The 25039-nt window shown below is 40.8% G+C and overlaps 1 protein-coding gene across 5 annotated transcripts in view; it reads right to left on the bottom strand.

Moving 5' to 3' along the window:
* ppp1r35 (protein phosphatase 1, regulatory subunit 35) overlaps nt 1–25039 on the bottom strand; it is a 46018-nt gene that overhangs the window by 10425 nt on the left and 10554 nt on the right. For all 5 annotated transcript variants that reach the window (XR_008339815.1, XM_053431645.1, XM_053431643.1 and 2 more), the window contains 3 exons: nt 4829–4928; nt 1064–1173; nt 888–984 (listed from right to left, as the gene is read on the bottom strand). Coding sequence is in view for 4 of the 5 variants with exons in the window: in XM_053431645.1 (XP_053287620.1) it covers nt 888–984; nt 1064–1173; nt 4829–4928 (307 nt within the window). In the remaining variant the exon portion in view is untranslated. The remainder of the gene's footprint in view (nt 1–887; nt 985–1063; nt 1174–4828; nt 4929–25039) is intronic.

The raw sequence follows: 25039 nt of genomic DNA, 5'->3' as shown, positions 1-25039 counted from the left end.
GGTGACTTACACAAAATTATACTTCAGTTGCAGCCTATATTTTGTGTAGCAGGTTTTGTGAAAAGCGATTGCTGACGTTTCAACTCCGATTTTAGCACGTCAACTTTCCTTGTGTGGATTTCACGGTAGCAGTATTTGAATTTCTGGTGGTTGGTGTTGTGGTCCCGCTCCAGATTTCCTCTTTTAAACAATGCTTGTGTTTGATGGCACAACATACAGCGGGTAAAATAAGTATTGAACACGTCACCATTTTTCTCAGTAAATATATTTCTAAAGGTGCTATTGACATGACATTTTCACCAGATGTCGGTAAGACCCGCAGTAATCCTTACCTACAAAGAAAACTAAACAAATAAGTTCAGAAATTAAGTTATGTGTAATAAAATGGAATATATATATATATGGATTAATTGAGTTGTTATCGACATCTGGTGAAAATGTCATGTCAAAAGCACCTTTAGAAATATATTTAGTCCGAATAATTGTGACGTGTTCAACACTTATTTTACCCGCTGTACATACGCACTTGTCTTTCACCAAAGTAAAAATAAATTCCTCTTCTTATTCTGAATGGCAATTGTACATTTTCACCTTAGCCTCAGCCATGCTAGCTAACTGTCATCAATGGTGAGTGCCCTATATTGACGTTTGTGATAGTTAATATACCGGCACTCATCTTTTATCTCATTGGTCAAGGCAGAACCTGTTACTCTGAAAAAAATAAACAGCAGCAGGAGCCGGGGCATAAAATAATCATTCATTAATCGTAATTGAGGTAAAAGTTTGAAATAATCATCATATTGATCTGAAGTCACATTGTCCAGCCCTACAAGAAGACATGAAATAAGGCAAATGAGAAGCATCCATTGTGTGGTCATGTGTATTACCTTTAGTAGCTCTTGCGTTGATCAAGTTCTTAGTCCTCTCTGACCTATACAGAGTCTCTTGGATGGCGTTCTGGAAATTAAACTCCACAGCCTGCAGGTCAAGAAACATGTTACTATAGTAACAAAATGTTAATGATCTCAGTGATGATTTAGTGATAAACAGTGTTGACCTGCAGTGACTGAAACTCTGCCTTCAGAGCCAGAGTAGTGTTTAACTCCACCATCTCCAGGGAGTCAAGTTCTTGATTTGATGTTTCAGCTGGAGGCTCCACTGACAGCCTAAGGGCTTTATACCAAGCAGAAGAGAGGAAGATTTTTTATTCATCGTTCAGTTATTCAATGACCATAGAAACAATCTGTTTGATGGGGAGGAAAAATAAAAAATAAATAGAATACATTCTCCAAGATAAGACAAAAAGCCCAACTTAATAGAAAGTTACCTTACTTTCATATAGAGGAGCACTTTTTCTGAATAATTTTTCTGACTTCAGAGGATGAATAAGTTTATCTAAATTATGATTAATATGAGCTTAAGATAGTCTGTCTGTCATTATTTAAGGATATATATTGGAAAATGTACTTTTTGGAACATACTTTTGTATACCTTGATCTTTACTTCAAAAGATAACCTGGATATAACCTCCCAATTAATATTTCACCAAATTCCCATTAACAAACTGGGAAAGCTGGAATGAAAGATCAGTGCACATGTGAAACTGTGGCCCCTCTGCAGTGGCTCCCTGTACAGTGTTGTGCATGTTGCGCATATTTTTCGCGAAGGGTGAACTTAACGAATCAGTTTTCATATGATGAACGTGAGTGAAAGTCACGTTCACGTACATTTTTTAAATAATCATCGTATCAGGCCGTCATGAAATACCAGGAGCGGGTGAATGTGTGTGTGTGTGCGCGCTCCCAGATAGCGGGGACACACACAGGCCCCAGGGCTCCGCCCCCTGTCCCCGCTCACTCGATCAGAGAGACACAGTGAGATCAGAGCTCGTTCACGTGAAGCAGCCGCTCAGTGACTGACCGGCTACTTCTTAACAGTTGTAACAGTGAAAACACAGAGTTTCTCTGGTCTCAGCTGCTCAGAGATCAGCGCCGCAGCTTCTTGATCAGAGCAGAAGCTGCATTTCAATCAATCAATCAATCAATCAAATTTTATTTGTATAGCCCATATTCACAAATTACAATTCGTCTCATAGGGCTTTAACATGGTAAGACATCCTCTGTCCTTAACCCTCAGCAAGAGTAAGGAAAAACCTCTGATGCACGATCCACAAATCGTAATCCTTGGTGCGGTCACAGCGGGCCCGGATCTGCGGGCGATAAAGCAAAGGGACTCGGGGAAGGGGTCAAGTCAGTAACATGTACTGATGAGATATGACTTACTTCAATGTGATAAGATAGCTACAGCAAGACAACCCCTAAAATGGGAATGTTACTGTGGTGGCCACAGACAATAGCTCTCTCCCTATCCTTCCCGATTGATTCTTCTCTAGTTTTTTGTTCTGCTAGTGTCCTTGACACTACCGGTAGCATGAGGCGGTACCTGCAGCCCAATAAGGTTGCACAGGTAGTCCAGCTCTCCAAGATGAAATACTCTGGGTTCCTCCTGGCACAGGACACATGAAGACAAGCTTCGTACACAGGAATGCAAACACCTCCATCGAACAGGTCAAAGAGCATTCTCCGAGGGAGAGAACCAATGAGTAACATATGGAATAATATTTAGGAATTCTGAGAGCCCAGGAACGAGGGCCCCCCAGCTGTAAACCTGTCATTATGTTTTAAACCCATATCAAAACGATTTACGTTAGCTGAATATACCACACACCTATGGGGCTTGATGCATCAGTTTATCCGGCGCCGCCAATTACCACCACAGGCTAACCCTAATTTTTTATTTTGTTTACTGTGTGGTTTTGATTCCAGTCCTCAATTGGCTGATTTCCATTGAACATTGTTTCAACATTTTGTTCTCAACAATCTATACAATGTAAATCACTAAAGACTTTTAACTTGAATTATTCGTTCATCAAGATCTGATGTGTGATTTAAGAATTCCCTTCATTTTTTGGAGCAGTGTAGTTGAATTATATAGCTAACGGATGGTCTGCTGCTCATATAAATATTTGCTCTGCGTCTAATTATTCTTATGTAGTTCTACTTTTATTTATTTTCATTTTAAGTTACTTCTTATTCTACATTATTTCACCTATGCTCATTTTCATATCATGTACATTATCACTATTTCATCTGAACCATTTAGTAACTTTTACTGGTGTATATCTATATAGTAATGTGACTAGTAATGGCTACTACGATTTTGTGGCTCATTGTCTTGTGGTTTACATTATGCCTTGCTGCAATACCCTTGAAGGAGAAGTCCAAACATCCACAATTGACTACATCGAAAATGAAGCTGTTGTACAAGCTAGTCTTTCCAAAAGAGGCAAACGTAGAATATGTATATAAACAATAATACAAAAAAAGAACTGGACAGCAAGTGTGCCTAATGAGGTTTTCCCCAACCACCTCCATCATATCAATCAATCAAATTCATTTGTATAGCCCATATTCACAAATCACAATTTGTCTCATAGGGGTTTTAACATGTTGTGTCATCCTCTGTCCTTTTCAACAAGAGTAAGGAAAAACTACTAAAAAGCCTTTTAACAGGGTAAAAAGAATGTAGAAACCTCAGAGGGAGCCACATGTGGGGGATCCCTCTCCCAGGTCAGACAGAAGTGCAATAGATGACAAGTGTACTATATATCAAGCAGTCCTGCTGCAATCACAGTCTATGATCAGCAGCCAGCAAGATCATGATTCACCATCAAGATCGGATGCCACTATCGACCACAGTCATTGTCCACTGCCGCCAATTAGGATCCATGATCAGCTGCCACCTCGGTCGTGGTCCACCACCATTATCAGATGCCAACGATAAAGGATCTGCCATTATTATTACGATCAGCCAGCACGATACACAATATACGCCAAACTGGATCCACCATTACGATCTCTGATACGCGATCCACAGATCGTAATCCATGATATGGCCACAGCTGTGGCCCTGGATCTGTGGGCGATAAGGCAAAGGGACTCCAAGGAAGGGTCAAGTCAGAAACATGTATTGATGAGATATGAATTACTTTGATGTGATAAGGATTTGAGAAGAGGAAGGAGAAACTGGAAAGAGAAGCTCCGTGTGTCATGTATCATAAATTCCCTCTGCACCTTAGCGTCATCAGGTGTTTTTGCCTTTTAATCAATGATACAGGTTGAACCTGAGGGTACACTGAGGCTCAAGGTAAATCTGACTTACTACTGGTTTGTATGGCTGTACTATGAAAGCCATGTGTCCCACTCAGTAGATCGGACATCAATACCAATACGTTCTGCTGCACTAATTAATGCATACCGCCAGTGGATGTTATCGACCTTCTAGACCTATAGCAGCATAACTAAGAGCAGGTCTAAGACAAGCCTAGACCAGCTCTAACTGTAAGCTTTATCAAAAAGGAAGGCTTTAAGCCTACTCTTAAACGTACAGAAGGTGGCTGCTTCCCGAACTGAAAGTGAGAGATGATTCCACAGGAGAGGGGCTTGGTGGCTGAAAGCTCTGGCTCCTATTCTACCTTTAGGAGACTTTAGGGACGAGTAAGCCTGAATTCTAGGAGCAGAGGATGTCACACCATATTAAAGCCCTATGAGACGAATGTGTTTTGTGAATATGTGCTATACAAATAAAATTTGATTGATTGATTGATTGATGTGACAGAATTTTGGGGCTGATTGGATAAAATAAAAATCTGTTTCCCAGTGAATGAGTGCCTTTTTTGATTCGAGTAAGCCCTGAAAGAGCAGTACTTGCACACAATGTTGGAGCAGGACCACGGCTTTTTTCCTGCCCAGCCCAGGGTTAATTTTACCTCTAATATTACCATGGTAACATCCTCTCCTCCACAGCTGACCTCTAATGGGCTGCGTCTGTGGGGCATCTCTGACGACCACTGACTCTCCAAAACACACCTTAAGAACAAAAGAAGAGACACGCATCAGGACTGCAGGATGATATAATTTCTCACTCAAACACAGACATTCACCGTTTAGAAAGAGGGGTAAAAAATGTATGAATCCAATAGGGTGACAAAGATCAATTGGATCCCATTTTAATTTAGTGTGCCTTAGCTTTTGAGAGAAACTGTAATGATGAGAATGAATAATTAGCCCTTAATAGAATTTGTGGGTATTTTATCCTGATTGTTACTGCTGAAATTATTGTAAATAAATACTTATGTTGGGCAAGAGTCCCTACTGAACTAACCATGTGGTGGAGTCCACACAATGGGTTGTAAAAGTGAGGCGTGGGGGCCAGCCTGAAGCCAGCTAAAGTTTTCCCTCTAAGATCAAGCATGGAGATTGTATCCTCTGGTGGTAACTTAATCCCTGGGGTCTCCCCAGAAACCCCTGCTCTGCTCCTGGCCGTTCCCACTCTGATCTGACCTCTGACACTCAATTGGCTTAAAGCCAGCATCATCCCATGACCACACCTCAAGGAGGCTGGCCCTCCTCAGGTTAATAAAAGCCCTGACACCCCAAAAATCGCAGCCATTCTCCCTGCTAAGGACTTCGACCAGGGCCCTTCCGGGTCTCCCAGATGTTCCAGCTCTAAAGGGGGCCACTTTAACAAAAGTTTGTTTTATTTTTCATCTCTATTTTCTTTCTTTTATCTTAAGTCAACACTTATTTCGAAAGACTATTTTTGTTTTTAACTTGAAAAGGCCACGCAACAGGAAGCTCATTCGCCGGCCGAGACAAAGACTTTTCTTTTCCACGATCTCCAAAACAACTGTGCCACCGCTGTTCATCACTGCAGAAGAACGACGTCATCCCGTTGAGGACCAAGAAGAATCCGCTCCTATTCGGCCCAGCCAACGCCGCTGCAACAGAGGAACCAGCGCCACCGAGCTTGAGCAGCCAGGATTATTCACTGGACTTCCGGAATATCCGCGCGACATGCACATGCAACACCGTGAAGGTCACAGTAAGAGGCTTATTAATTGTCTGGGCAGAGAACTAGTTTAAATACTTAGCGTGTCATTTATTTGATTGTATGTTTGTTTGAAGATTGCGGATCTATTTTTCAGTCCGTGTTTGAACGCGGCGAAACGATACATCATTTCCGGTTCCTTTGTACCGTGTTGAAATGTTTTAAAGTGCTTCGCGCCGTTATGGAGAGTCTACGACAGCACTGTTATCATCCGACTGGGTTTGCAGAGACTTTGCCGATAAAAAGTTCGGTACACAACTCCAATTTGAGTACCGAGTGGTAAAGTTTCTGTAACCTTGTCTCTGACGATGTTTTGAGAGCTTTCCTGATCTCTCTCTATCTCTATCTCTCTCTCTCTCTCTCTTTTCTCCTAAACCTGTTTTACACACGTCCCGACCTACACTTATACATTTCATGTTATACAGCTAAATCTTGACTAAAAGAGCCTAAATTCATCTCGACGCCGTTCGGCGCCAGAACCAGGAGATAAGAAATCTCTTTGTCTATAAATATTCCTTTGTGTAACTGGCGACCGACCGCCATCTTGTCTTCGACCGCCATCTTGTCATCTTGTCTTCGGCCAGACGACGTCACCACGTTATCTCGTCATTACGCCATAGCCACTCCCCTTTCTCTTCCTTACACACACACACACCCACACACACACATAGAGACACAGACAGGCAGACACACACGACCACACACACACACACACACACACACACATACATAGATACTCAGTATTACATGTGTGACAATTGTGATAAGTGCTGCTGCTGCTGTTGTCATCTTTGAAATATTGGAGTTTGTTAAATGAAGAATCATTGAATGACATTAACTTTATTTCCCTTTTAATAAATATTATTTATAAAGATTATTTGTACATATGTATTTGAATACAGCTGGATTACTATAGCCTGTGCTCAAACTTAAAACCCTTCATTGTTTATTATATAATCATTAATATTGAATATTGAGATTATTAATATAACGTATATCACTTGAGACTGATATTTAAAGATTGACTCGTTGGTCCCTGTAAACAGGGTGGTGCCCCGCAACGATAAGCATTGATTACAGATTGTATTATTCTTAATTGATAATTTTATTGTTTTCATTAATTATTTAACTATTATTAATGGATAACCGTATAATTTCTAATTAATTATTTTACTATTCTTAATTAATAGCTTTATAATTTTTAATTATTTTTAATAAATTATTTTTATTTTAATAATCATTTTTCATGATTATTAATAATTAGACAACGTCAAATCTACTACTACTATTGCACAACACTTAACACGGTAGCATCATACATGTACAATGCCAAAGTGCAAGTATCTTAATTCATAATTAATGAGTAACGGCCAGTATCAAATGGAGTGCATGTGTAGGCTATAATTTAAGTATCCTAAATGTTTTTACTTATTTTTTGTGTCATTGCATCTCAATCATATAACAAATTATAATTTGTAAGCTCATGTGACAGAAACACTTTCAATTTTCTCACGAGGCACTGCATTGTCAAAAAGCATTTGGTAACACTGTGTAACATTTCACTGTAAAAATTTGTTGGGACGAACAAATTTGCACTCTTGCTCTGAGAAATACAGTGCATGGCCCATTATACAACAACTCTCAGCCTGGGCACACACTCCCTTTTTATGCACAAACACGTGCACTCCCATATCCTCCGATTGAGTTAACATCAGCCCTGTTAAAACCTGATAATAAAATCCGTCCTGAGAGATCTAATCACAAGTTGACTACTCGAATTGCATCTATTCACAGACGTACCTATAGTTGTTGGATATCACCTAGAGTATATGCACATAATCATGTCATTTTTGTTCACAAAGTGGTCACAAAGAAATCAGCATATGTGCACTGCGAAGTGTAAATAAACTTGATTTATATCACTGAGTAGGCGGTCCTTCATATGTGACCCAGGATGCATTTGCTTCCACACAGCTCAGAGAATGTGGCTAGTGTGTACGTATGCATGTTCAGACCCCACTTTGTGTTTATTGTTTATTCGTCAGTTCTCGCTCAGAGGTTAGGATATATTAAAAAAAAAATAACTTGAAGCAAGAATGTGTTCACTTGCATCAACATTTTTACCAATGTGTAGTGATATTTTGGAGACTTAAGGAGCTACTTTAAAGCTAGATTATTGATCCACTTCCTTTTTCTTCAATATTTTGAAATAATCAAGTCATCTCAAACACAGACAATTTTGATCAACTGCAGTGCAGCACACATGGTACAAAATTAAATTTCCAAAAGATATTGTACAATATAGTATTGGTGAAGAGAAAATAAGAGGCAATCTCTCCAAAGTAAATTACAGTTCAAAGTAGACTGATAAAGAGCAAGAAAAGGACATAAATCAGATTAGTGCAACAACTTGATTGATCTTACTTATACAGGTTTGCCCTCTTTTTGAGGTTGTCCCTTAGCGATAGAGGAAGGCTGGACCATGCCTGCACAGTAGCCGGTTTGGCTTTGTTTAGACAGGCTGTTGTGCCTTCGAAGGATGCCATTCAGTAATGCATTAAGGGCAACGTGGGATGAAACTGCATTCTCAATATGGTATTTTTTGTTGTTGTGCCTGAAGAAGTGTTTGATGATTCAGAGTCAGAGGTAGTGTCGAATCATCATTGAGAAGGCAAGGTCGTGGGTTGGGTGTTATATGGATTCCAGTCATTTCGACAATGTCGACATTACACCCTTCAAAAATCTATTATCATTTCATCATTGTGCCTGGTACCTGATCTAGGCAGTGAGTGCAGTTAGATTGGTGACCAAAATAATATTCAAAATGTTAAGGAGGAGTGGCATATGTTCTGTGAATTACTTTAAAGTGTATGATTTTTGTTTTTTGAGGTATCTTGCGATCTGGTTCCAGGATATCTTCTGCAAGTTCCCTGTCCCACACCCTTTCCACTAGGGCTGGGTATTGCCTACAAACTCACGATACGATACGTATCACGATACAGAGGCCACGATATGATACGTATCACGATACACGTTGCTTTAGAATAATGACCATGTCCTGCACAGATTTACTACAACAGCTGCTCTTTATTATTCCATATAACAGCAAAGGCGAAGTCTTAGGGATCGCACTCCTGAAAGTTCTTAAAACTATGGCCATTAAAGGATCTTAAAAGTAAAATAAAATTATTATCTTTCTAATCCCCATAAAAAAAAAGGCGAAGCACAGAAAGGATCTTTTGCTCACGTAACTCTTTCCAAGTTCCCCGGATACGGTGTTTTTAATGTCCCTCGTAAGAGCCGAGTCTGTTGCTTGAACATGAGCGCAGTTGCACAGCTGGGCATGTAGGGGTCTTTTCTTCGGACATTACGAGTGTTGCAGCTTTTAGCGGCTTCAGGGCTTTAGCCTCATCTTCAGCACAGGACAGGTCCGCTTCAGTTAAGGTCCACAACTCCTTGGCATTATTCCACACCTCAGTGGAGAGTAAGTAAGAAACAGTGGGCGTCTTGAGTGCATGTTGAGCGGCACAATTCGCACTGCGGGCAAAGCATTTCACGTGCAATAACTCCGCCAATTTTTTCGGTGTTTCTCCCTTGGTTGTTTTGAATTGAGACGTGTGCGGTTTTTGCCTATGCTGCCGCCTTTTGGCATTATTGTGAACTGCACCATAGGTGAAGTTTCGTTTTCAAGACAGCCGTTAGAGCATTTTATGCCCGCATCGGCATGACGATGTCACGATATATCGCCATATCGATTTTTTTAACACAGCCCTACTTTCCACTGCCAATGTCTTCAGTGAATTGTCAAGTCGAGAACTATATACATGTGTAATCATCCCCCAAGAGACATTCTCAGGGTCAATCTACTCTTCCATAGGGTACTTAGAGAAGGGCCTGTTCCAATGCTTTTCGTAAAAGAACGAGGTGCCCGGTGTAGAAGCCATGAATAAGTTAAAAAGTAGAGATGAGCCGGATACTCGGCTGAAACGAGTATCCGGTACGGATAAAGCACTTTTGCCGAGCACGAGTATTATACGAGTAATACGAGTCAATATCTGTGCTCGGACTGAATGAAAATCCTCACACAGCGTCACAGCTTAGGGTTTCTTCAGCTTGAAGTTTGTTTTTATTTCAGTTTGTACTTACTTATTAACCAGTAGAGTTCTGTTAAACGTGGGTTCGTTATGACGTGGTGCTGGTAGAAAGCGACTCGCGTTGCGTCTCTGCCTGTCGGAGATTTTTTTTTATTTTTTTTTTTAAACAGTTTTTTTTTTTACTTCACGCATTGAGTGTCTGACTACTCTCTAGCGTCTGGCTACTCTCTCTCCCCCTCTCTCTCTGCCAGTCGTTTTTTTTTTTTAACCGTCAGTTGGCTCTAACCAGTTTTATTTTACTTCACGCACTGAGTGTCTGACACTTTCTAGGTAGTAGTGGTATAAAAAATATTACAAATTAAGCCACACACACACACACACACACACACACACACACACACACACACACACACACACACACACACACACACACACACACACACACACACACACACACACACACACACACACACACACACACACACACACACACACACACACACACCTGGTGTGGAAATAAATTAAAAAAAAATTAAAATTTAAAAATCATAAAAAAAATTCAAAGTTAAAAAAGAAAGTTACGTTGAGTATGAAAACACTTGTTATTACATTTCACTTCATAATTGCAACAGCATGTGTTGTATTCATTGTTGCAAAACTTGTTCTGTAAATAGTTTGTTTGCTATTGTGATCAAAATCATTGATCTGAAGCTCAATGCTGATGCTGTCCTGTAATAGTTTTCTAATCAGCAATAAATATAACAATTTCTGATCAACCCATATCAATTGCATGCTTAAAATAACATACTGGTTAAAGCCCCGCCCGTTTCAAGACAACCCGGCCTACTTCCGGGTTAAATCCAGCCCACTTCTGGGTTAAATCACAACCCCTTCCGGGTTAAATCACAACCACTTCCGGGTTAAATCACAACCACTTCCGGGTTAGGCCCCGCCCACCCCGAGTACGGATACAGATAATTCATATGGTTTACAGATACGGATAATGCTGTACTCGCTCATCCCTATTAAAAAGTATTTTTATTAGAATAACTTTGTTATGATTTAACTTTAGTAGCACTTAAATGGCACTTACTAATAGCTCTTTGTAGTTTTTGGCTTTCTTGAAGAAATTGTACTTTCTTGATTCTTGTTGTTCTGGGTTTGTACCCTCATGGTTGAATGCACTTATTCTAAGTCGCTGGATAAAAGCGTCAGTTAAATGAAATTTAATGTAATGTAAAAGAGGTAATGGGTTTGTATTTCGGATGGTTTATTTGTTATTCATTGTTTACTAACTATGGTATTAATTTGAAAGGAAATAGATCATTAGGATAGTGAATGGGGGGAAACATTTTTTAGACCCTCATAAAACGTTAAGCAATATTTTCAAATAAAAAGTGACTGAAATATATGAATTCAAGTGTATTTATTCTATTAACTAAACATAAGGTAAATATGCTTTGTATTAATTGTAATGTTGACAAATCGACTAAACATTATTTGACTAGATCACTAAAGTAGACTATGCACGTGTGCGGAAACGTCATGTCGTTACCGACGTGAACCCCAGCCTTGGATGGAGACTACTTATTTTGACTGAGCGGGACAAACGTGACGTCAACCTTATAAGGAAAGTCCTCCCTTTTGCCATTTCTTGTGGTGTAGCAATAGGATTGTTTTATAATTTGCAAAGATAAATATGGTTGTTTTAAATTAGAAATTGACGTACTACACACTGACGTACTACAGTAAGCAAATTGCATCACTTCATGTTTTCTTGCAGCTGGTAGTGGCCACTCTCTCTGAACTAGCTCCTCTGTTATTATAATATTTCTCTTTATTACTACGGCTAAATCGGCAGTCTATAGTTAAACATCCACACATACCAACCCAGTGTTTCCCCTACCATACTATTAGGGGGGCGCCCCGACCTCCCGCCCCCCCCGGAAGATCAAGTTAATTATTTATTTATTTTTATAATATAGATCCAGATCGCCAGAGGCATGTCATTTCTGTCTCTACATGGTCGCGCGTTTAGATTTCTCCTCAGCTCTGTATCGCGCACGGCGGAGCGTTTTTTAAACGCTCCCAGGTGGATGATGGTAAGAGCCAATCTCCTGCGAGCAGCAGCGGGAGTAGCTCTCCTGCTCCAAATGCTGCACGCCTTGCCCCAGACAAGCATCTGTCCGGTCACCACCGGATGACAGGTTTTGACCCAGCTTGGCTATCAGAGTGGAAATACACCCGCTGGCTGTACAAGACTGATCTTCGTAAGTTTTAGACCGGACGCCGAAGCGCTGCACCGGGCAATTCTCAAGCGCGCATACGCCTGGCCGTTCACACGGGACGCATATTTCTCAGCGCCGGTCAGCCCGCGATTCAGCTTTATCCGTTTGTTGTATTTAATCGTGAACGCACCACGCCTCGCCTCCAGCCTGAACCCAACCCCGCTGCGTCACTTCATCATAGCAACAACAAAAACCAAATCGATGTTGTTAAGAAGCTGGTTATGAAAGGGATGACATTACTAAGCAACACTTTAATCTATCACTGTTTAATCTATTTTCATTGGACCATTATTCAAAACCAGCAAATCTGACGTGAAAAGATTTTTATTATAGATAGAAGTTTCAAAGCGGTAATTTAACACAAACGAGGGTTATGGCGAAGTGCTCGATTCTAACTAGTCCTGTTTGATGCTGTGGTAACAGTGATATCAGGTGGTAGAGAAGTCGTTCAGCAATGTGAAGATTGCTAGTAGGATCTCGACTGTTGTCTTCTTTCACTTTATGCGCATGCTCCATGACGTCTTTACAGCGATTTCCACCATAGATATATATATAAAGGCTAGATGTCTCGTCCGCGTTGCCGGCCAACAGAGTCGAACGTCCGCACATGGCGTGGGGGTATTTGGTTTTGCAGCCGGTGATCCCCCGAAGGCCTTTCCAGACTGACGAGGAGTTGTTGGCTGCAAATTCCCTAGTTTCCCTAGTTGATCTTTAAGACCTGACCGATGTTTATCCTCTCTGTGATATCACTGTAGGTGTGAGACAGATTGTTACCTTGAAAAGAAACATAATTGTTTAAGGTTGGTCTATAATGTGACCTGTATTTCTCGATGTCTCTTTTTAGAAATTCAATGTATCGCAACTCAAAAAGATAACCGTAGATACTGTTCGGACGTGCAATTTTCATTATGAGAGATACTGTATTTGCACATTAATACAAAGCCCCTCTCAATATTTGCATCCATATTCTATGATTTACATGTTCAACGTATTATTTGTATCTAGTTCTCACCCTGTGTTACCTTTAATCCTGAGTACTTTTCCTAACTTTTGTTAAGTGTATTTGTTTTGACCCTAGCATACATTGCGTGAAAGATGTCAAGTCCCGTCCATCTGAGAGTTGTTTTGTTGGAGAAGACATCCAAAAACTTAGCCTCATGTCAAGGATACCAGTGTTTGTTGATCAAGATTGTTTTTTGGGGGGGAACAGATCAAGATGGCGGCGTAGCCTGAAAGCTCCACACAACCGAACACAAACTTTAGAAAAACCCCACAAATGCACCGATAATTTTCGAGCAAACAGAGCGCCTCTTGATATGTCAGAGTCATCCGAATCGAAACCCTACGATATTTTCTCCAGAGCACGCAAAGCAAGTATCGTTGCGGCAACAACTTCTCCGGCAGTGACGACGGTGGCTACTGAAGCTAACAGCATGGCTAATATATCTGACGTGCTGGCAGAACTGAAGTCCCTCCGCTCGGACTTCGGATCGAAACTGGACAACATTGATAACCGTTTGTCGGATGTGGCAAACTCAATTGTGGGAATTGAAGGTAAACTTTCAGATGTGGAACGGGACGTGGCTGCAAATGCAACGCGCATCGGAGAGGCAGAAACACGTGTAGCAACAACAGAAGACAAGCTGCAGCACACTCAAGAGGCACTCGCCTCAGCCACTAAACGAATTGCCTATCTTGAATCAAAAACAGAAGATTTGGAAAATCGAGGCAGAAGAAAGAACCTGCGGATTTTTGGTCTACGTGAACGAGCTGAAGGAAATAAGCCACTCTTCGACTTTGTCAACGACATGCTACCGCGATGGCTCGGCTGTCCTGATAAAATGTTCACTTTGGAGCGAGTTCATTGCACACTGGCACCGGTCAAACCTAACCAGAACCGAGCAGTTCTTGTCCGCTTTTTGAAGTTACAGGAGAAGGAATTTGTGTATCGCGAAGCAAAGAAGCGAGAAATCATGCACGACGACTGCAAGCTTTCTTTCTCTCAGGATCTGTCTGCAGAAACGGTCCGTATTCGGCGAGAATTTGCCCCGGTTGTCAAGCAGTTTGTGGCCACGGGAAACTTTCGTGGATTTCATCACAATCCTTGTAAATTGAGAGTGCTTCACAATGGAAGAATTCATCTCTTTTCAGAACCGCAAGAAGCCGAGAAGTTCTACCAAGGCATGGAACGACCTGCATAAACACTGTACAGACCGCACGGACGTGATGCACAGTTCCTGAAGTTACGACGGACATTGAACGCACCAAGAAGGTAAACAACAGTTGAGTCAGGTATCATAAATGATATACAGAGACTAATAAAGACTGTTTCTTTGTGTTAGGGTTACTAAATGTTATACTGAAAAGACAAGGAATGGTTCAAACTTTTAGGTGGGGACAGAAATTCAAGTAGGGAACATGATTTAAAAAAACAAACAAAAAAAACAACAACAATTAGGATAATTTTCCTAAATTATCTTATTTGATTATTTTCTGTGGTACAACACATAAGCCAACGTTATTTCTGGTACAGCATTGTTTAATGCAATCAATCTTTTTTTTACATTTTTTATTTCACGAACAGAGTTGGCTTTAACTGAGTACAGAGAAAGGGGTTAATGTTAAAATACGAGACATTAGGGTTGTTTGGACTCATGGCTGTTCTGTCCAGGGTCAAGGGCACGCAGACTAGCTGCTCCTCAATATTAGTGGATCAGCATCCTCCAGAGCTGGTTTATTAAAGGGGGTGTGGGAAGGCATTTCAGTGGAAATGCCAGGGGGTGGGATTGGATTTTTTTCTCGTTTTGGTTATTACTGTTCTAGCTGTTCTTGCGTTTTTTCTTTTCCCCTCCAATGTGTGTTATATTTTTGTGTATGGTTTTGGCAGAATCAGCAACATTTATAACATCACCAGGATATCAGAAGATGTTATCGGTGGCAAAAAACTTAGTCTGTGAATAATTCTGAAATTAAGATCACTAGTTGGAATGTTAGGGGGCTTAGAAAATTGACTAAATTGAAACAAGTTATAAATAGGTTGAAACATCTCAGGTCTAAAATTGTTTTCTTACAAGAAACCCATTTGATGGCCCCTGATATACCTTGTTTGAAAAAAAGATGGCCAGGCCAAGTGATTTTTTCTTCTTATAATAATTATGCTCGAGGTGTTGCTATCCTCGTACACAAGTCAGTTCCATTCCAAATTACTCAAACTATTCAAGATCCAACTGGTAGATATGTGATTGCACAAGGAAACATTATGTCACATAAAGTTAATCTCATTAATATTTATGGTCCTAACGAGGACATGCCGTCTTTTTTTGAAAAATTACTGTTGACTGTGTCTACCTTAGACGGTCTCTATATTTTCGGGGGGGACTTTAATTGTACGTTGAACCAGTAATGGATCGACTAACTGGAATTGATACCTCGCACGTACAGACGAGGACAAAACTGACTGAATTCATAAAAGATTTAAGGCTAGTCGATGTATGGAGAGGAAAAAATCCAAACAAAAAAGAATTTTCCTGTCACTCTTCTACTTATAAAACATACTCACGTATTGATTATTTCCTAATATCTGTTGAACTGCTTATTAATGTCACAAACGAGCATAGTGATTAGTGATCATGCAGCTGCCTCAATGGAAATATGCTTAGGCATATTTGCTCAACATTCTCAGAGATGGAGGTTCCAGGTATATTGGTTACCGGATCCATCCTTTCTTAAATTCATAGGAGCCTGCATAGATAACTATTTCCTACTAAACACGGATGAAACAACCGCCAGTGTAAGATGGGAAGCATTCAAGGCATATATAAGGGGAGAAATTATTAAATATACAAGCTCAAAGACTAAACAGAACAAAAAGGAAATGCAAACATTGGAGGGACAGATTAAAACACTAGAATTAGATCTTTATGAGAATAATGACGAGGACAAACAGCAACAATTAACAGTAATGAGAGCTGAATACAATAAACTCACAACTGACAAGGTTGCTAAAAACCTCTTATGGACCAAGCAAGCATACTATGATCAGGGTGAAAAGCCAAGCAAACTACTGGCTTGGCTTAACAACAGACCCAATTGAAATTAATGCTACCTTCAGAAACTTTTATGAACTATTGTACAAATCAGAATATGCAGGAGCTACACAACAACAAGCATTTCTCGATCAGCTACAGTTCCAGAACTTATCTGAAGATGAATAGGAGGCACTGGACGGAGAGTTGAGGATCTTTATGAGGCCATGAGCAGTATGAACAGTGGGAAAGCACCTGGTCCCGACGGGATACCTATAGAATTTTATAAGAAGTTTAAACAGAAACTTGCGCAACCTTTATTAGATATGTTTAAGGAATCATATAAAACAGGAACTCTTCCACCATCGTTAAGATTAGCTATGATAACTGTGATACTAAAGCCTGACAAATCACCAACCAGTTGTTCATCTTTCAGGCCCATTAGTTTAATGGGATGTGATACAAAAATATTATGCAAAGCACTCTCTAAAAGATTAGAACAATATTTTACTCAATATACTCAATATACTCAATATACTCAATTGGTTGGTGATGATCAGAATGGTTTCGTATTACAATCATTCAATCATCCAATCATTCAATAGAATAGAATGGAAATACCTTTTTGATCTGCTGCCCAGATATGGTCTAGGAGAAACATTTCTCAAATGGATTAATGTACTGTATACAAACCCAACAGCAGAAATATTGACTAATAATACAATTTCTAAACCTTTCAGTTTACAATGCTCAACCAGGCAAGGCTGCCCTTTGTCTCCTCTGCTTTTCACTTTAGCAATAGAACCTCTCGCGATCGCAGTAAGGACACGTAGGAATATGTCCGGCATCAGGATTTGGGACATAGAGCATCATATAGCATTATATGCTGATGATATAATTTTTTTCTTAACGAACCTGAGGAACAGTATTCCAAATTTGACTACTTTACTCGAAAACTTTGGCGAGTTTTCTGGATATAGAATAAACAAATCTAAGTCAGCATTGTTATTCCTAAATGAAGAAGAAAGACGCAATCCAAAAATAAATACACCATTTATGGCCACGCAAGATGGATTTAAATATCTGGGTATTAAGATTGCCCTCTCGTAGACGAAGTGACAGAAAAGTTGGACCGGTGGTCTGAATTGCCGATATCAATGATTGGTCGTATAAATCTTATTAAAATGTCTATTATACCCAAATTTACATATCTTTTCCAAGCACTCCCGCTTCCATTACCAAGTAACTTCTATAAAAAAACTGATTGTATATTTAGCCAGTTCATTTGGAACAATAAAAAGGGTAGAATCCGGCTCAAGGTATTATATTTACCCTATGAAAGGGGAGGACTTCGGGTCCGAAACCTGAAATGGTATTATTGGGCTACTCAATTAAGTTCTGCAATGTACTATTTTTCTTCATCCACACCACCTGCTTGGGTAAATATTGAACAAAAATCTGTGTCAGATTTGCCCATAAAGCAGTATTTATATTCCTCAGATATCAAGACACTGAAAAAACAGACAAGAAACCCTTTTGTTAAAAATACTATATCAGTGTGGTATGCAGCACATAACTTTGTTGATGAAACATTAACTTTGTCACAATTTACTCCTATCTGGGGCAACAGACAATTCAAACCTGGTAGATTGGATGGGGGATTCAAATTATGGGCAGAGAAAGGAATTGGGACCGTTTCGGACCTTTATTTTGAAGGTACCCTTCTCAGATTTGATCAACTTTATCATAAGTACGGAGTTCCTCAAAAACATTTTTTCAAATATTTGCAATTAAGAAGTTTTATAGAATCTAAATCTGAGACATTCATGGCCACACCCCCGCTATCGATTATTGAGGAAACGGAGATTAATAATTTGAATGGTAAAAAACATACATCTAGATTCTATAACCTTTTAGCAGAGTACTCAACAGAATCAGCATCAGATAAATTAAATGTGTGGAGAATAGACACACAAGAAAATATTAGTGAAGAAGATTGGGGAAGAGCATGTTTAAAAGCGCAATATAATTCAATTAACACAAGGTTAAAATTGATTCAGTATAAGTGGTTAATGAGGGTTTATATAACCCCTGCAAAACTCCACCATATCTCCCCTAACATCCCGGATGTTTGTGTTAAATGTCTGACTGAAAAGGGAACTTTGATTCACTGCCTATGGGAATGCTCTAAGATTTTGGTATTTGGGGAAAATGTAGTTAAATGTTTATCACGGATGGTTGAGTGTAACATTCCTTTGACGTCAACAATATGTACAGTTGCACTCAGAAATATTCAACCCCCCAAAGATTTTAAGGATTTATCAATTAAAGTTGACAGAATCTTGCTCTTTGAGCAAGATTGCTTTGAGCGGGAGTGCTTTGAGCAAGATTCTGCTTCGGATGACTTCTTTATGAGTTGAGTGATACAGAAAATCAACATGGAAAATGCATGATGTAGTATTTGTGTGTAGCAGTATATTTTGTTAAGATAGCCATGTCACAATTATTCAACCCCTATATAATATTGTTGTTTTTAAAGCTGTCTGGCAGTTATTTTGTCCTAAACTTGAGTTGAAACATTATTAAGCCTTGGGGAACTCTATACTGATCCTTCATTTGCTTCAGCTGTGATGCATATATAAACCCCACCCATGAAGGTATTCAAAGTGAGTTGCAATCATGGGAAAGACAAAGGAGCTTCCACAAAAGCTGAGAGAGAGGATTATTTCATCACACCTGAAAGGCCTTGGGTAGAAGAAGATTTCCCTCAAAAATTATATTCCAAGAGACACAATTGGGAACATTATAAGGAAGTTTAAAACTGATGGAGCAGCTTCAAACCTGCCTGGCCGTGGAAGAAAGCCCAACATTTCATCTAGGACCCTCAGCAACTTAGTCAGAACAACTCAGATAAACCCCTGTGTGACTGCAAGACACCTACAGGATGACCTGATGAAGGCTGGTACAAGTGCGACAGTGGCAACTACAAGACGTGCACTGAATAAAAAAAGGACTTCATGGCCGGCTTCAAGAAACACTCAGCTCTTGACCACAAGGAACATCAAAAGTCGACTAGAATATGCCAGGAGGAATTTGGATAAGACTACTGAGTTTTGGGTGACAGTTCTATGGACTGATGAAACCAAACTGGAACTGTTTGGACGTATGGACCAGCGGTATGTCTGGCGTGTGAAAGGCCAGGCTTAAGCCTGAAACATGCTTCTGCGACTGCGTCTGCGTCTTTTCACGCCGCTGTGGCGCAAGACTCGTTGTCATTCATGCTTCCCCAACCGTTGCGCGTCTTACAAAGCAATTCCGCGCCAGAACACTAGGCGGAGTAATGCTTTTTGTCGAAGCCTGAGAGACGCCTTCTTTCTTCTTCATCGATTGTTTATTTACATAGCTACTGCGGCTCCTTGTAGCCTTTTTCAGGCGGACAAATACGCCAGTCAGTGACGGGTTATACAAGTGGACATACTTTCGGATCTCTTCTGCCAAACGCTCTTCTATTTGGTCCATATTCATTCTTCTAAATCTCCCGTTGTTTCTGCCTGTATTATGGGGCATGAAACCGGAAATGCAGCTCCAGAAGGGATCTAGAGCAGACCAATCACAGCCTTGCGGGCTGAGTGAGCTTGCGGAGCTTTGCCGTAAATTTTAGAAAAGGGGGTCGACACCCGTCAGCACGTAAGGAGGGATACATAAGCACGTAAGGGACCTGGAAGGGCTCTTGCGCTTACGGGCCCGTGAAAACGCAGAAGCATGTTTCAGGCTTTAGGACCAGAAGAATACCATCCCCACAGTCCAGCATGGAGGTTGGTCAAAGATGATGTTGGGCTGTTTTTCTGCGGAAGGAACTAGCAATCTTTATTGTGTACATGGCATCACGGATTCACAGAAATACCAGGCCATTTTAAAGAGGAATGTGATGCCTTCTGTTGACAAATTAAACCTTGGTGATCATTGGACTTTCCAGCAAGACAATGATCCAAAGCAAAACCTCCAAGTCCACCAAAGCTTGGTTGAGAAAAAGATCCTGGAACGTCCTGGAATGGCATTCACAGTCACCAGATTCATATTTGATTAAAAATCTTTGGTGGGATTTAAAGAAGGCAGTTGCAGCATGGAAGCCATCAAACATCACTGATCTAGAGGCTTTTGCACTTGAAAAATGGGCAAAGATTCCAATTGAGAGGTGTAAGAAGCTTGTCTGCACTTACCGAAAACATTTTTTAGAAGTTATAAAAGCTAGAGGATGCGCCACAAAGTACTGAAGCTGGGGGGTTGAATAATACTGCACATGCACATGTGTTGAAAGAGTTACATTTTTCATTTGAACTTCCAAGTTAAGTCAACTTCTGTTGTCAAAATAACTAAAATACGTATCAATAAATATCCTTTGTTGTTTGATGAGGTTTTTTTGTCATTTATTGTCATTATCTGTCATCCATATCACTATAATGTCTATTGAGGTGAGGGGGTTGAATATTTCTGATTGCAACTGTATACTTGGAATATACTCCAAAGACTCCATCAGAACAACGAAGCAATCGAAGATGGTTGACTTTGGACTTCTCCATGCAAGGAGAGTGATTGCACTATATTGGAAAAATGTAGAACCACCATCACTGGCAATATGGAAGAAGGAGTTGATGACTTGTCTTGGACTGTAGAGATTGACATACATTGTTAAAGGTAAACAGGAGGAGTTTGCTTGTATTTGGGAATCATTTATGTCATTTCTGACCAATGAAACGGATAACACTGACTGAATAACAGGTTGTGAAATGATCCTGCCTTTTTTTTTTTGTTTTGTTTGTACGTCTTATTCTTATTTATTTACTTTACTCCATTAGTTTGATGTCTGTTGTCATTGTCCATGTTATTTTTTTTTTTTTCCTTGTCTGTGTGAATGAGTGGCTGTTCGAGGGGATATAAATGAAAATGTTTGTAAATTCTTCATAAAGTTTGATATGCACTTGAAACTTCAATAAAAAATATTGTTAAAAAAAAAGAAGATTGTTTTTGCTTTCCAATTTTCGCTCAAAACTTTGCAAGACTGGACACCCAGAGGTCAGTGTAAAATCTCCGACCACTTATTTATCTCTTACTCTCTCCCATCTCAAACTGACAACCCTACCACATCAAAAGACTCTGTACCTGTCCGTCGCAACATTCGTTCCCTCTCTCCCGCCTCTCTAGCCTCCTCTGTTTTATCAGCCAGCCCTTCCACTTACTCTTTCTCACTCATACATCCTAAATCTTCCACAGACATACTCCTTTCAACTCTGTCCTCATCTCTTGACTCTTACGTCACGACAGGTCCGCAAGTCCTCCCGAGCTCCGTGGTTGTCTGACTCAGTGCGTGCCGACAGAGCCACTATGCAAGCATTAGTAAATAAATGGTGGAAATCTAAAGACCTGGAAGACCTGCTCGCTTATCAGTCAACTCTCTCCTCTTTCTCTGCCTCTATTTCCACAGCCAAAAGCACTTTTTACCAAACTACGATTCAATCCTCATTTTCTAACCACAAACAACTCTTCTCCATCTTTTCCAACCTCCTTGACCCCCCAGTCCCCCTCCTCCTTCCTCCCTTCCTACCAAGCTACTTTGTCCACTACTTTACAAAAAAGATAGAGGACATACGCTCCCCATTTTCTAATCCTCCTTCTATAACTACATTTCCATCAACTTCATCTTCATCCCCTTCGCTTTCCTCTTTCTAACCCGTCTCCCAATCAAGTTCTTACCTTGGTAACCTCCGTCCGCCCGACCACCTGCCCCCATCCCATCTCACATTCTCCAGTCTATCACTACTGACCGTCTTCCTTTTCTCACCCATCTTATCAACTCTTCCCTGTCAACTGGCTGTTTCCCTAACTCTCTGAAGGAGGCAAGAGTAAATCCATTCCTGAAGAAACCCACCCTCGACCCCTCTGAAGTAAATAACTACAGCCCTGTCTCTCTTCTTCCCTTTCTTTCTAAAACTCTCAAGAGCGCTATCTTTAATATACTCTCCTCCTATCTCCACTATAACAACCTTCTTGACCCTCACCAGTCTGGTTTCAAGGCAGGCCACTCAACTGAGACTGCCCTCCTTGCTGTCTCTGAGAAACTTCACACTGCTAGAGCAGCCTCTCCCTCCTCTGTATTTATCCTTCTAGACCTCTCTGCTGCATTTCACAGTGAACCACCAGGGGTCGAATTTATAACCGTTGCGTACGCACAAAACGGGGCCTGAAATGTGCGTACGCCACTTTTCACGCCAAAGTTGGGATTTATAAAAACGAACTTGACGGGAAAATGTGCGTATATTCCAGGGGGTCGGATTTATAACCGTTGCGGATGCACAAAACGGGGCCTGAAACGTGCGTACGCCACTGCTCACGCCAAAGTTGGGATTTATAAAAACGAACTTGACGGGAAAATGTGCGTATTTCTAAGCAAACTCTGACCCATGCGTACGGACGTTTTGGAGACGGGAAAGTGGCGATGCAGACATGAGGTGTTGAATTGAAGCAGATTATTGATCCAATTCATCATTTACATTAAAACCAACATCTTAGTTTTGCAAGCGCGACATATCTGCTCCACCAGAGTCTTTTAATTTAAAAATATATAAAACTTACAGCAAATTACGTTCAGATTCTATTTAACAGTGGAGTTACAGAGCCGAGTCATTAATAGTTAATAATATCTTCTAACACTGTGCGTGTATCATCATATCGCTGCAGTGAACGTGACCGTGCCACAGAGCGCACGGATCACAGAGCGCACAGGAGATCACTTAAGAAATGAAGACACTTTCAAAATAATCTCCCAGTGGAGGTAAGGATCCACTGATGTGAGGGAATCGGTCCGATGCTGTAAATAAATAAATACTGCCGTGACAGTGGTGCGGGGATCTGTGTGATGTGTGCACGTGAATGGAAGGACAAGGAGGAAGAGAGGGTTCAGCGATTTCTAATCTCACACATTGTGTTATCCCCAGCAGCGCCAGAGTATCAGTGTATTTTCTTTATTAGTGACATCACTGCTGTTCCATAAAATCGTTCTTCACCTCCACCTCACTAACAAACAGCTCGATGTCAGTGTCAGAAAGTTTCACTTCCTCTTCACATCGATTGATGCCGTGCCTCCGTCAGGACTCACGGTGGAAACCCATTGGTCAGCGGCATCATTTAATATTCGTTCCGTTGACCATTGACCATTCATGGTTGAAGGTGGGCGTGTGGAGGGCGGATTTGGAGGCAGATCCACGTACGAATGTTTCCAGGTGGACTGTGAACATTGCGTTCAGGTGTGCGTACACACACTTTTAGTAAGAATCCTACGCAATCCTTTATAAATCCGACCCCAGATCCTTATTTCCTCCCTTCAGGACCTGGGTGTCTCAGGTTCTGCTCTCTCCCTGCTCTCTTCCTACTTCAATTGCAGCACTTATCGGGTGACTTGGAGAGGATCTGTGTCTGATCCTTGTCCTCTCAGTACTGGAGTCCCTCAAAGTTCCATCCTGGGTCCCCTCCTCTTCGCTCTGTAGACCAACTCTCTCGGCTCTGTCATTCACTCACATGGCTTTTCCTACAATAGCTATGCTGATGACACCAAAGTAATCCTTTCTTTTCCCCGATCTGAAACCGTTAGCAGCACGTATCTCTGCCTGTCTGACTGACACACTACCGGAAAATTGACTTTTACAAGACTGAACTACTTTTCCTCCCAATGAAAGACTCTCCCACCCATGACCTGACTATTAACTTTGACAACTCCGTGTTAACCCCCAGTCAGACTGCTAGGAACCTGGGTGTGACACTCGACAGCCAACTCTCCCTTACTGCCAACATTACTGTAACAACACGTTCCTGTAGATTCATGCTGTACAACATCAGTAGAATACGCCCCCTTCTCACTCAGAAGGAGGTGCAGGTTCTGGTCTAGACCCTGGTCATCTCACGCCTGGACTATTGTTACTCCCTCCTGGCAGGTCTACCTGCTAGTGCCATCCGACCTTTGCAGCTCATTCAGAATGCAGCAGCTCAACTGGTTTTTAACCTACCTAAATTCACTCACACTACTCCGCTCCATCACTCCCTTCACTGGCTACCAGTGGCTGCCCGCATCCGTTTCAAAACATTAGTACTTGCGTACCGTGCTGTGAACGGATCAGGTCCAGTCTACATCCAGGACATGATCAAACATTACACCCCAGTCCGTTCTGTCCACTCTGCTTCGGCCAATCGGCTTGTTGCTCCCTCACTGCGAGCTAAACACTCTCACGACTGTTCGCTGTCCTGGCTCCTAAATGGTAAAATGAGCTCCCTATCGACCTCCGGACATCGGAAAGTTTACAAATCTTCCGCCGTCAAACTAAAAACATACCTCTTCCGACTATAACTTGAATACAATTTTGAAACTAACAATTTAGTAGCACTTAAATGACACTTACCTATAGCACTTTGTATTTTTGCTTTATTTTTGAAAAAATTGTACTTTCTTGATTCTTGTTGTTCTGGGTTTGTACCCTCGGGGTTGAATGCACTTATTGTAAGTCGCTTTGAATAAAAGCAACAGCTAAATGAAATGTAATGTAAAAAAAGACAGGAGGTTGTCCAGGATGCACCTGTGATCTCTTAACTTGTAAACAGATGGCCTGCTTTGTTTACTGTGAGTGAAGTGAGTATT

The sequence above is a fragment of the Pleuronectes platessa genome, chromosome 10, assembly GCF_947347685.1.
Source record: "Pleuronectes platessa chromosome 10, fPlePla1.1, whole genome shotgun sequence".
Classification (NCBI taxonomy): domain Eukaryota; kingdom Metazoa; phylum Chordata; class Actinopteri; order Pleuronectiformes; family Pleuronectidae; genus Pleuronectes; species Pleuronectes platessa.
This window is presented reverse-complemented; position numbering and strand designations above follow the sequence as displayed.